General features: G+C 39.0%; 1 protein-coding gene across 2 annotated transcripts in view; it reads right to left on the bottom strand.

Annotated features, from left to right (window-relative positions):
* PLPPR1 (phospholipid phosphatase related 1) overlaps positions 1-14518 on the bottom strand; it is a 131202-nt gene that overhangs the window by 60867 nt on the left and 55817 nt on the right. For both annotated transcript variants that reach the window (XM_032205908.1, XM_032205909.1), the window contains exon 2: positions 9605-9713. In XM_032205908.1, coding sequence (XP_032061799.1) covers positions 9605-9667 — 63 coding nt within the window. In that variant the 5' untranslated portion in view covers positions 9668-9713. The remainder of the gene's footprint in view (positions 1-9604; positions 9714-14518) is intronic.

The raw sequence follows: 14518 nt of genomic DNA, 5'->3' as shown, positions 1-14518 counted from the left end.
CATGCTGGCAAACAGATTATCCCTTTGTGATTGGAAAGGAGAAGATAGCACACTTTACCAGAAGGTACCACATCTTGGGGAAATTTCATGTTGGTGCCACATCTTAAGTTTGTAAAACTAAATACAAGACTTAGCAGGCTTATTCTTGAAACAGTTATTTAAACAGTTATTTAAACTCTGTTGGAATGTCTAAAGAACTGAAAATGCCAATAATTTTTAAAAGCTAAATTGTTTGTACTCATCTTTTGCTTTAAGACTGGTCTTGCTGACTTCCTTCCCTGTAACACTGCTAAACAAGACAAAACAAAACTCTCCTTTCTGACGTCTGAAGTGGCTGGTCAAGAGACACAAGTGAATTTCTTTGCCAGACTGGTGAAATTGGACATGATGGTTAAAAAGATCTATTTCACTTTTGAAAAGTCTCCTGATGTCAAAACCATTCCCAGAAACTTTGAATGGGTTTCATATTGCAAAATATTCTTTAAGCATCTGTTTTACTCTGAGATTTCTCAGATCTTTCCTACTGACCTGTACTGGGAAGGCTGGATAGTATTTAGGGTTACTTTCTGAGTCCCTATTCATTCCTTTGCACTCTTTTTAATGCTTCATCTAACATGCCAAGTAAGTATCATGCTACCAGTGATATCCCCCCAGATTAAAGAAAACAAATATGCTCAGAAATACAGATCATTCGAAACAGTGCAAGGTTGTTATGGCAGAGTCAATGATATGATATGTACTGCATCTACAATGGTTGCCAAATTTTCATACATCTGAGTAAAAAAATATTGTGTGCTTGGGAGAGAAAATATGAAAAATCCTCAGGTCTCTGGAGTATGTAGAAAAACATACAACAACAACAACAAATTCTGCTCTGCCATAATCTGCAACAAACATTATAATCTAAGCATATTTCTGAAAAAAAGGGAAAAAATCAGCATTAATTTTCAATGACAGTAACTCTTTGTCCCCACATGTTACATCTGCCCATGTTACACACTGCTATATTTATTTTCATGTTGATATCTATTTTAACCTTAAAGTTTTCCAGTCATTACTAGAAATACCCTCTAACTTAGAATGCTTCAGCATTGGTTTGCAGAGGTCTGTACATGTAATACAGGAAACTGGATTTAATGAACCCTGGTTTTCTAACTCTTTTTCTCAAAAATTGTATACAAACTATTTTGATTAGTAGTTTTTCTACCACTAATCTCCCAACGCTGTGATTTTTAACTTACAAATTTGCAGTGTGTATCTCTGTTTAAAAAGCAAAGCAAATTTAATCTCCCTAGCTTCTGCATGATTGAAAAATAATTCCTTCTCTTAGGAGTTATATAGACCAACATAGTATAAACTGAAGTGGTTCTCAAAAAACATGGGTGATTTTCAGGATGCAGTGAAACAGATAAAGCAGTGTGTCCACTACATTTTTTATCTATTAACGAATATATTTTTTAATCACCCATAAAGGGAAAGAATTTTTGGTATTTTTAATCTATTGCTTAAAAAGCACACCACATTAATTGGTGCAGACCCCAAGACATTACTCAGGCTGTCAAAGGAATTATTTGCAGTGGGAAATTTTCAGGATAAAGACACGGGGATATAAAATTGGGTTCACATGACTGTAAGCAACAATACAATCATTTTTTTCGTCTATGTTTTAAAGAAAAAAAGATGTAAAGCAGTTAATCCATCTTAGGTTGGCTCTTAAGACTAATTTTAAAATGTCCTCAAGAAGCTAAAGAGAATCAAATAGCAATCTGCTTTGTTTTTTTCCTGGGTGCCCATCTCAGCCATGAGTTTTCTGTCATAGAAGGTTTCATATTTTTTGCTTAATTGTGAAAGACCTGGAAGGAATATCTTTTCAGAAAATTAAATTTCATTTTGTAGCTAGCTAACATTAGATCTGCCTAGCAATTCAACAAAACTAATCCAATATTCAGTAGATACCTATTCACTGAGATTAAGCCAATTCTATGGATTCCAACATTATGGAGTTATCTTGTCGTCTGGAACAAAGAAGTATGTAGAAGAAAGTGAAAGAAAGTAGACAGTAAAGAATGACTGGCAAATGCAGAACATAAAGAGGCATTTAGGAAAAGCAGCAAAGAGAAATGGATATATATGCTGAGAGACTAAGAAAAGAAACAAGGAATCCCAAGAAACAGAAATGACTGAAGCATAGGGATTATTCAGAAACATCACCCTGCTCCAAGAGACGTGCCTCCAATTTCACACAGCATCTGTCACCACCAATTCACACAGCCATCTAACTAGAGAATTTAATGATGGGGAGTTTATACAACACCAGCACACGACACGTCCCTTAGGGTATTTTGTCCTCCCGGCATCCCAGCATAACAGACTACTATTTAACCCTTCTTGCAATGCACAGATGGAGAAACAAGGCACTTGGATTGAAATAGCAATGTGCAGGACCATGACAGACACCGATGGCAAGGGGACGCCTTGAACCAACATAGGTGAACCTCTGGAACATCTTTCCTGGCTGCCTCAGTAGGAAACAAGACCAAAAAGCCCCACATGGTGAGTAAATACAGTTGCTGATCATTGCAACTATTTGGAGTTAATTAAATTCCAGATACCTCTTTAGATGGCCATCAAACATCTGCTTGGATTTTTTTGGTGCTTTCTATGAGAACTGGACATTACCTTGCCAAAACTGAAAACTGTATTTCAACTATCCAAAACTGTGATCCTATGATCATATGTCCTTTAAGCACTATATATCATATCATTAATGCTATTATTTATTAAATATAAATCTGCATTAAAGATAAATTTTAACATAAAATCAGTAAGCTTTTCTTAGGGGAGGTTCAAATTTTATTTTTATTTTTAAAAAACACATTATATCTGATGCCTCTTACAAATGTTGCCTCAAGGACCACAGCACACAGAACAAGACTCTTCACAGTGCACTGGTAAATTCTGGCAGAACTTCTTTATCGTCCCCAAACACTCTGCTCAAAAATAGAGAGCACCAGCTGGTACACCCAAATGGGTAAAATTTTTTTGAGTTTTCAGAATACCTAAACAAAAAATTAGAATTAAAAAATGTGCCTCATATGTCATGACTGTTCTAATTTCAGTTATTTTTTTTATAGCTTCCAAATCCCTGATGTGATGCTGATGACAAACAGGAGTTCAAGAGGTACTTGTGTCACACAAATGATCTCAGTATTGAAGGCATTCTCCTGCTAAAGAGCAGTTCAGCTGTTGGCTTGACTACATGGAATAATGTCAGGAAAATGCAGAGAGGCAAAGAAAGAGAACATTTTTTTTCCCTCTATGCCTCTGTAAATTAAAATTCTTTTTTTTTTTTTTTTTTTTTTTTTAATAAATTAAGTTAGAACTGGTATTTGAACATGATTCAATCTGTCCAAAAATAACATTAAAAAAAAAAAAAGAAAAAAAAAGTAAAGGAAAATTTGCCCTACTGGCTGTGGAAACAAAGATCCTATGAGGCTGTAATACACTTACAGTTCAACTAAAAGTTTGCCTCAGAATACATATAAGACTAGAGCTTTGTATTTTGCAATATTTTTTCTTTTCTTTATGATGAGAGAGAGAGAGAGAGAAGGGATTTTTCTTACAAAATCTTCAGTTCTCTTCAATGCACCATATATTGAGTTGTCAAGAAGAAACAGTTTCTACGTTGTCTGTAAAAGTTTTCCTGAGGGCAGAACAATGGATTTAGCATGAAAAAGCAGGATCTTCAGATTAGAGTCCAATGTTTCAAGTTTTGATGGTTTTGATTATTTGAGTCTGCCCTAACCTACCTTGTCAATGTCAGGATTACAATAATCTACAGAAAAGCACAATGTGACACACACATCAGTCATATTAAAATCACTTGGTATTCTGTAACTCTTTGATCATTCTAAGACAATTTAAATAAATCTGGTGCTGCAAAATTGCTCTATTTTCATGTGTGAAGACACACCTCTGATGCACCCTTTAGAAGTAAAGGGTAATTTAGAAAAGTAATCCTCATATAACTCCCACCCTAAAACAACTCAAGCCCTCAAACCACTGAGAGAAGGAAGAGGAAAAAGGAAGTAGAAAGTGCCACATCAGCAGAAATTCCTGAACAAATTTCTTCTTTTATTATCTTGAGAGCAATTATAATCACAGCCACTGGTGAATCACAAGAGCTGAGAAGGTCTTATTTAAAGAAAACAACAACTAGGTGCTGCTTGCTTATTACTTCTTTAAAAACTACCAGTCACACAGACAGAATGTCTGAAAAGTCTTTTGCATGCCTAGACACATAAAGTTGTGAGGATGCTGCTTACTCATGGTATCTAACTATATCCCTCCAATATCTACTAAGAGATACAATTGTCACACTGGATTACATTCCCCGTCTCTTATGATGACCATCAAATATGCTGTAGAAGTATAAAAAAGTCACTTTAACCTCACCAAATTCAAAGCCAGACTGTACTCAACTCTCCTATATCAACCTAGCATGAGTTTTGCCCTAGAAAGCTGACACCCAAAATGAGAAGGAAAAGAGAAGAACTAGAGAGCATGGAAAGCACTGCTAGATCAAGACCTCCTGGCAGCTCACCAACCAGCAGGAAGAGAACTGGGATTTGCCAGGCCCTGCACTTCTCCCACCTCAACACCTTTTCTCTCTGCTTACTGATGTAACTGCCTACATCCAAGGATAGCTTGGCTGTTCTGATGATGCATTCCCTGCCTGCAGAGAATCGGGGCACTGAAAACAAACCCATGATGTGATTTTACCTTTCTTCACCATCATCCACCTGTACCCAGGGGCACAAATGCCAGCTCTGAGCACCATGGAAGGCATGTAACAGCAATCTTTGGACCAAGCCCTGCAAGGTGGGGTTGTGAAATGATGAGACAGCTATGCTGAAGCATCATTAGAGATGTTTCTGACACAACTTTTTCACTCATGTTCCAGAGGGTGAAGGAGGGATGGTGAAGGAGGGAGGTTGCCAAAGAGCTTTGGCAACAAATGCCCCTGTAAATTAAATGCATGTGAAAAAAGTATAGTGTGAAGGAGATTATTTTTTCCTTGCTTTCTGGATGCTGCCTCTCCTACTTTCTTTTATACTTGTCTACAACTCTTAAGATCACTTCAGAGATTAGTTTTGGCCATCAATAAATCCTCAGATGAGCTGCTGTGCACTATTTGCACTTGCTAAAATAGATCCATGGCCTACAAACAGCTAAGAGCTCTCCAGCCTTTGCTGCATGCTCTGGGTCCATCATTGACCCCAAAGGGCTCTTGAAGCTACTGGAGTAGGGCACTGTGGAGTAGGGTACTTGTATTTAACAGCCTTCAGCAGCTACCAGCATCAGTCCTTGTGGAGCAGGTTCTCAGCAGTATGCACACCACTGAAAGCAGTGACTACCAGCTGAGGGATGAAATTGCTCCAATCTTGTTGCAGCATCTTACATGGGAGCCATGCCTGGATGAGGCCTTCCTGAAGTCTCCCTTCACTGCTTCTGGCTGCAAAAAATGCTCCAAAGGCAGGAGAGAGCATCAGTCTTTTTCACTTCCTAACCATTTGCTTCCACATTTAACAAAACATAGTATAGCAACTCATCATGGACATTTGGCAACAAATGTCAGACTGCAATGATACCTCTTACGGTACAATAAAGGACCATCTGGAAAACTGCATGCATTATTTGGGACAGGGACTCAGATCTGCTAAGTGGCTAAAAATTAGTTTAATGATTCTGTATTTAGCCTTTAAATCTATACTTAATGTGACATTGTGTTTCTAATTAGGGACTGAGAATGTTCATTTACCATTTCTGTCATTACAGATTAGACTTCACAAGCTATTATTAAAAAGTTCATATTTTGAATATAAAAAGGAATTTGTAGACTCAGACATGGACTGTAAATTCTTATAATGAGCCATTCATCTTCAGGTCAGGTTTTATAATAACTAACTGCTACAAGTTAGTTGGGAGTGAGAAAAATGGAAAGGAAAAAAATGGAAATTATGGAATGGCTTGGGTTGGAAGGGACCTTGAAGATCACCTAGTTCCAACACCAATTTGAATAAACACTAGAATAGTAAGTGTTGCATTTAAACAGGTTGAAGCCTAATTGTATTTAAAATGCCCAAACTGCTTGTGACACATTATTTCCACCTCTGCCACCACAATTTATTTAAAGGCACAATGCATATTGGGGAGTTAGCAAATACATACTAGCAGGGCATCTGACATGACAGCCAAGGCTCAGATAAGAAAATGCCACTCTTTTCTTAACAGCAAATATCTCAAAAATTTTAATTAAAGGAGCATGCTCTATGGAAGATGGTAGGGGAGGCGGCATATTCTGGGAAACAGGCCTGTAAAAATATTTCCTGGCCACCTCCTTTCTTACTGATGATCACCTAAGAGGTCACTGCCAGATTGTTTTAACCATGGAAAAATGTTATGAGGAAAGCAAGGAACATATTTTTAGCTGTCCTCCATGCACCTTTAGCCATAGGAGCCAAGCAATATGCAACTTATCAATTCTCATGTTGGCTTCAAAGCAACAAAAATGGGGACTATCCTAGGTCAGGTAATACTGCACAGGGCTTTGTGTCTGGCATAGCCCCTCTCAAATGAATTCCTCAGTCCCAGGCATGTGGCAGAATGAAAAGTGCTCTCAGTGTGTTTTAAGATTTACAGGGGCTTTTCAGACAGAATGGCTACTATCAATCATCTCTGCATTCCCTGCAGGAAATTAGATTTCCTGTTGTTTAATGCTACAATGCCCGATAAAAGTCTATGAATGTGTAGTTCCAACAGTGCTACATTAAAAATCTATGCTGTGGACAAAAAGGCAGGGAAAACACATGTTTTCACCCAATATAGCAGAGCGAACATCTTTTTGGACACTACCTCTCTGATTCTGACTGATTTTTCATTTTAAATTACACTTTAATAACGAAGGCAAATATATGAAAGGACAAGTAAAGTATACTTGGAGGGTGAAGAAATCTTTTCCTCCTGTCAAATGATTTATTGTGTTCATGTCAGTCTTGTCTACAGGAAGGACAATTTATAGTTCTGTCACACACTGTCAGCTGGGCTCATCATTCTTACATTTAGAGGATTAAAAATCTTCAGAACAGCTTGCTTCAGGCAATAAATTTGAGAGATCTTATTTCTGGTGGTGTTCATTGTGTTTCTTCTGAGCTTATTGCTGTTTGTTCACCATTTTTAACCTTTCTTCCTCTAGCTGATGGGATGAACTAGTGACCCGTTTCTCAGTAAGAAGAGCCTTTCAGTTTCCTCAGGGAAGGGAGGCAGAGATTCCCCAGAAAGCTGGACATTATATCAATGACAAATCCTTGTGAAGCACTGAAAGGCTCAGCTGGTGTGACTGGTACTCCCTATTCCTGACCCCTGGCAGTAGGGTCAGCACAACCAGCAATAAGGCAAATATCCACAATATGTAAGCGGGCTGTCAGTGAACACCTCTGCCCGCTTCTCTCTTCCCCTCTCTGGCACCCACTGTGTGTGGGGACACCCACAGTCATAGTGATAAAGAGATCAAGACCCAAGTGCTGAGCCACTGAGAGGGTAGGGGGAGCACTGATTGGCAGGGTGGTTAAACCCATCAGTGTTATCAATACACAGGTGCTGGGTGACCAGAGGATGGTGATGCCCGTCCTGGAACAGGGAAGAGCAGTGGCACAGGGAGCACTGTCTGTAAAATCAAGCAGCTACAGACTGAGTGGGACTTAGACTGGAACTGCTGCTGGATGGCAAAACATGCGATTGCCCAGTGGCCAGGGACACCTCCACTGTTGTTTTCTTCCTCCAAGGAGTGAGTGACTGACTCACGACTTTTCTGTAAAGCCTTAATCTAGGTTATGATCATATTGTGTGCTGTGATTCTATGACTCTAATATAACCCAATCTGCAGAGGGTCTATCTAAGTGTAACTGAAAAGACTGTGTAACTATCTTGACATATATATTTATTTATTTATTTATTTATTTATTTTTGGTGCAATAATAAATCTGTAATTGTAACTGCAAAGCCATGGTCAGTCCTCATTCATCCAAGGATCCCTAAGGGTCCTATGTAGTGTCGGGTAACAGCCACTTTTCGCAACAGCAACTGTGACAGCTGCATCTGGCAATGCCAACCTTTACCACTCTTTGTTATGCTTTTCCTTCATCCTCATCTTCCAATCGGTCAGATTCCTCCTGTAAGTGAGGACTGACCACAACCCTTTCAGGTCAAAAAGAAAACCACTACTGACTTCAGACTAAACACCCATGGATCTTCTGACTGCTTTTGGGGCTAAGCTGGTAGTAGAGAAAGTAGAGAATATGTGTAAGGAAACTTTACCTCCTGTCTGAAGAAGATCCTACAAGAAGGGGACTCCAGGTAGGTAAGGGTTAGAGAGGTCCTGGATATCAGTGCATGCTTTTTCCATCTCCCTGAGGTAAGATCAGCATTCAGGAGCTCTGAAAAGCAGCCATTTTCAATGCCCATTGCACCTGCTGCAGCAGCACACAAGAACCTCTCCAAGATTTCAGCGGGAATGAAATAAGTCTTACAGGACATCCAGCATTACAGTTAGTCTATTGACTGTTCTCAGTGGTTCTCTTGTCAATAAGCATGAGTCACCCCATAATTAGGACCAAAAGGAGAGTATTACATCAAATCTATGTCAGAGAGGTAGTTCTATGGATAGGCAGTCACAAGCAGGTATGTCAATCTCTATCAAAATCTGGCAGAAGTTTTCACCTTCCCTGCAAACCCAGAGGTACACCCTTGCTGAGAAAGCCCTCACTGCCTTTTATATACCAGTTGAATATTTATTGGTTTCAATATTGATTTTGGGCAGTCTGATAGTGTTAGGGTAACGAAAAGAAACACAAAAAAGTCAATTCTACAGAGTAAAATAATGAGCTAATTTAAAAAGAAAACACTTACACCTAACAAAGATGTAGAGCCATATTCCATTGTGGAAACATTCACTCCTGTAACTTCATTGATCATCAATTCACAGACCTTGTGCTAGCTGGCTCCTTCATCAAACTTGAAGGATTATTTTGCCTCACCTACATTTTATGTTGCAGCTGAACTGAAAATGGAGCTGAGCATTTCTTCCTAAGCGTATGAACCATTAGACTGTGAGATCTGACATTTATCTAAATGTCTAGTCCTTGTGATACCTTAAGGTAGCAGGTCTGAAGAGAACAGGAGATTTGAGTAGTCACTTGCTGACCTACACCTGCGGCTATCTCCTTCTCCACCAAATACCACAGGAAAAGCCAGCAAATTGGATGGAGGCAAGTTGAAAACATGGCATCTACTTCAGACCTAACCTCATCTTCATCTACGTAAGATCATACCTATGTCATACCTATGTCATACAGGACAGTCTTCAGGGGGATTCGATGCTACTGAGCATGATGTTGGGTATTAAGGTTATCAAATAAGAAAGCATTCATCCTGACAAAAAATACGACCAACAAGCGACTCAACTTCTGCAGGGCAGAGCTTCCTTCTGTGTAGGCCTTTCTCTGCCCAATGGTTATTTTTTGAGTCAACTGAGTGCTGCACTCACCTCAACAAAGATGAAACAGGGGATGATGGAGTAACTTCTCTGGGTGTTGTTTCCTAAAGCCATTTCTCATCACACTTCTTGGGGAGGCACCGTTCAAAAATATATTATTCTGAAAAAGAAAAGATGAAGATATTTCAGTATGTTTTGTCTTTTTGCAAACTCCACATTTAACATAACAAGGTTCATAACATGGAGCACTGACACATCAGACCATAGATATAGACAAAACAGAGCACAAAGGTCTAACTTGTAGCAGTACAAAATAATGTGAGAAGGCATTCCCTCTGCAGCAAAAAAAGCAAGTAACAGACAGATCACAAATACATTACCAACAGAGCAAAGAGCAATAAGGGATACAACTGTTTTCCTGAATAACAATCCTCCTTCAAGCAAAGGCTTCTTCACCGGAACATATTGTAAAATACATTTCCAGCCTACTAACCTGCCTACAGTGTATTTTGAATCCAGAGGTGGTGGTAATTGAGTTGAGAACTTGCGCTTTAAAATACATGCTTATCATACATTCACTGTACACGTGATCAATGTTTATCTGCGTGAAATGTAAACTACTTGAGAAGACAACACGGCTCATGTACCCAAAAGATAAGCATATACAACAAGAATACAGCGAAGGATTGGGCCAATACTATAAAGACTTTCTGGCCTGCTATAAATTAGCACATTAGCTCACAACCCCCCATCCATTTAGCATTACTTCAGGCTACTGGCTACATTAATTAACATAGTCTTGTAACACTCTGCGCCAAGACATTTAATCTCTGCAGCACAAAACGTAGGAAAGGAGAGAACAGAAGACTAACACAGAGAACCTTTACTGAGAATGTGTGTGCTTTTGTGCATACATGAGGTAACAAACCAAGAAGCTGATGTAAACAATTTAAGAAAGAGGAACAGGTAGTGACCTAGGCTAGGAGGGAAGTAGGTCTGGAAAAGCTGCGTGTAGCTGCCAGGTGTGTGAAACACACATGAAGATGCAAATCATTTGATATCAGTTTAAATGTGAGCACATCAAGAAAGAGCACAAATTTCACAGAATCATAGAATATCCTGAGCTGGAAGGGACCGATGGGGATCATCGAGTCCAGCTCCTGGTTCCATGCAAGGCAACTTGAGTGTTGAACTACATACAGGCAGGTCCAACCTCATTTCCAATAGAAACCAACTCCCTGACAATGAGAATCTCCGTGGGCCAGGGCCATGGGGCAAGAAGAAGGCAAAAAACGGTGTGTTTTCCAGAATCTGCTTTGCACAGCATCTTGTTCCAGCTCTTTGGCCTCACTGGTGTCAGGGTGACAACAGGCCTTGGAATATGGAGCCTGTGAGGTTCACAATGCCTGTCAGTGCTTTCCTACCAGCTCTCAGCAGGTGAACTGGGAAAAAAAAACAGCAATTAGCAGAGCATGCAGCTCAGCAGAGGCTATGAACTGTGGAGCTGGGTCAGCTGTCACCAGGTTGCTACCAGCACCAAGCTCCATGTCACTGTGATGCAGGTTCTAGTTTTGCTGCCTATGAACTACTTAGTATGTTTTTCATCTCAGCTTTCCATAATTTGACCCGGAGCTGTAAAATACATAACATATATGAAGGTTTTGGCAATGTGGTTCTAGGCTCAGCACAGCTATACTATCTCCTATGAAGCCACACTGTGTGCTAATCTTGAACTCTTAGCCATTAAAAAGTGCAGTTCTGGATAACACATAATACTCAGGACATGTTACCTCTGACAGGCTCCAGACCCCCATGCTACACTGTATCCCAGTTCTTAAAATACAAATATTCTGAATTTCAAAGTGCCTGTTTTTCGAAACACACTTCAGTTTTACTTAGGAGGTAAAATGGGTTTTATCTTAGAGATTTGTGTTATTATTATTATTATTATTATTATTATTATTATTATTATTATTATTATTATTATTATTATTATTATTATTATTATTATTATTTTAAGACAAGCTAATCCAACTCCATTTGAGTTGTAGAAAAAAATTCCAATCACTATTTTTTTAACACTTTCCACACTGATGGCTCTTGTGCCACATGCCTCTGCTTTTAACCCAGCAAACACATGGTGCTTGGTAGAATAGTAGGTTAAACAGTTAGAGCCGCTTACAGAGATTTACTGTACTAAACTCTTTTTGTGCCCTGGGGATAGACTTTCAGCACCTTTTTTGCAGATCCTGATTTTCAAATGGCTTAGTGTAAAGATGTTAATGCCATAGCACCTTCATGAATGCCTTCCCAGATCAAGCTTTGAAATAAACAAGATTTTCCATAACATTGTTGATGACATAAAGCCCTGCCTGCAGTTCCAACAGCTGTGATTGCTGTGTGTTCCTAACAAAAGCAGAGGGCTGCAAGTAACCCAGGAATTTAAGAAATTTTCTCAACAGATGCATGAAGCAACTGCACAGACTGGCAGAGAAGCTCAAGGTTCTTAGTAGGCATATAAAATTGCCTAATTGAATGCTAAGGGGCTCCTGATGTCATAAATACGTACCACCATGTCTATTCTTTCTTTTTGTGAAAAACTGGTTTAAAAACTGCATTTCCTATGGGAAAGCATTTTGCATGTCAGCTTCTCTGTGATGACACATTTGTGTCAGACATGAGCAACACGAAACCAAACAGTTGCCTGATCAGGCCAGTTAATTCCCACGTTGTGGGAAAACTCCCAGCCAGCCTGTGTTTGTCGTAGCAGGTCTTTTCATCAGCTCAGTCTCCAGAAGGGCAAGGGGGAGGAGCAGTGGCATCCTAGTGGGAGCACATTACCTTTTGTCTCTCTCCAGCTGGCAATGAGTCCTCTAGGGATTCAGAGGACTGTGAAACACAGACCACAGCAATCCCTTACTGCTTCAGTCTGCAGGCAGTCAGAGATAATGCACTTTTGCTGAAAGAATGGGGCAATCGTAGTAAGAAGTAAAACAAGTGTTTAGGTGACTGTCCCATTTTATAATCCATGAGTATCTCTGCACTGGACACATTTTCACAGTACCAAGTGTCTCACCAAAGCAACAGAAAATAACAGCTATAATATCAGCATCAGGTATTGACTTCTTATTTTTACTTTTTTTTTTTTTTTTAATCAATTTGTCTAAATTGTTAAGGAAATCACGCTAACAAATCTATAGAAGGTTTTTAGATCCCACACCCTGTGACCTTTTAACACCTGACACATGAGCACTCCAAAGAGAAAAGAACTGGTTAAATCTAATCCAACTAATTAGGAACCCCAGTATAGGTAATATTAATAGTCTGGAGCTCTGGTATTATGAGACATAATAATGCCTCTTTAAACAATGTATTAGATATTACATTTGTGAATTAATTAACATTAGGTAGTTCTCATCTTTCTCCATTTACCCTACACGCATTTTCAGAAAGACCCTGAACTACAGCGCAGGAGGTTATTATCTGACATTTCCTGGGAGAGCAAGCAGAGACATGGAATATACGTAAGTGAATTGAAAATTAACTAAAAAAGACAGCAAAGAAAGAAGAACTCATGCTGAAGAGATTTTGTAGCCTCTGGGATCCATCCAGGGAAGAAAAAAAAAAAAAAAAAGAATGACAGTCAAACAGCAGAGGAAGGAAAAATGTTCTAAAAAAGGCCTTTTCTTATAGGTTACTAACCAGCAGAATTTCTAAAAACCCCATTCAGGTATGCTCTAAAGCTTTTTATTTGAGCATGTGGCACACAGCAAAAAGGATATATGTAGGGTAAATTAGCATTTGCTGAGTCTTTATGGTTTAGCTCCTGCAGCAGACATAGCACACCTCATCATTGTTCCGTGTTACCAGCGCTCAAATCAACAAATTGCAAGTCCGTTTCTCAGAAGCCACCTGTAGGTTTTTTAAGCTTTGTCCTGTGTAGGTGAGAATTAATATTATGGCCTTACATACTTTTACAGCATATAACGAGTACCTGGGCAACAGTGGAAAACACAAAAATCAAAAATCAGGAGAGCTAAATCCCAGAACAGGTACCATTTATTACAGTTTTCAACCTGTCTCATTTTATCAATACCAATTCATGTTTCTTTTGACATTAGCTGAGATTGCCAGCCTGAAATGCAGGATCTGCTCTGAAAACTAAGACACCAGTATAGCCACTGACATGTGCTGGACATCACTTCACTGCAGAAGCCCAAATCTGCTTGGACATGAGGTGAGGAGAGCTACCATTGATACACTTTTCACTTGATCCCAGGATGTGACAATGCACAAAAAACTAGAGTGCATTTCCTGTCCTTCTTAATCTAGTCTGTTTCATGATCTTTTCAGCAGCAGCTAATGCTGTTTTAAAATAAAATTAAAATGTTATATAAGGAGAACACAGATCTGGTATTTCCATAGCAAAATTAGAGACACTTAAAATGCAAGCATTTGGTGGTTTGTAAATTAGTTTAACCTTGCATTAACAATTAGCAACCCTCTGTGGGTAATTGGATTCAAATTATAAACATCTTCATTCTCATTAAAATAAGGATTCTGTTTACAAGTAAAAAAAAAAATCACTAAAACTTCTGTGCCAGTCCATCAAGGATCAATCTGCACAACTGAAACATGAAACTGTGTATGTCAAACCCCCATTCAATTAAGAAAACAAATTCAAACTAATGCCACTGCTCAAGATGATTACCCAAGCCTTTGCGGAGCACTGTGTTGTTGTAAGCATTACTTATTACACTGACTCTTACAGAGAGTCTAAAGCAGAGTCCTCTGTTTCTTGTGGGGCAACAGAGCCAGAGAGAGTTGAAGCAGTTTCCCAGAAGTTACACAGTGACTCAAAGTCTAAGTTGAAACAAGATATATGAATCTCAGACTCCTGTCAAGCACTCCATCCACCTGACTGTGAACACTTCAAATGTATTTGACAATTCCTGCACAAAAACT

The sequence above is a fragment of the Aythya fuligula genome, chromosome Z, assembly GCF_009819795.1.
Source record: "Aythya fuligula isolate bAytFul2 chromosome Z, bAytFul2.pri, whole genome shotgun sequence".
Classification (NCBI taxonomy): domain Eukaryota; kingdom Metazoa; phylum Chordata; class Aves; order Anseriformes; family Anatidae; genus Aythya; species Aythya fuligula.
The sequence above is the reverse complement of the archived record's forward strand: the minus strand, read 5'-3'. Positions and strand labels throughout refer to the sequence as shown.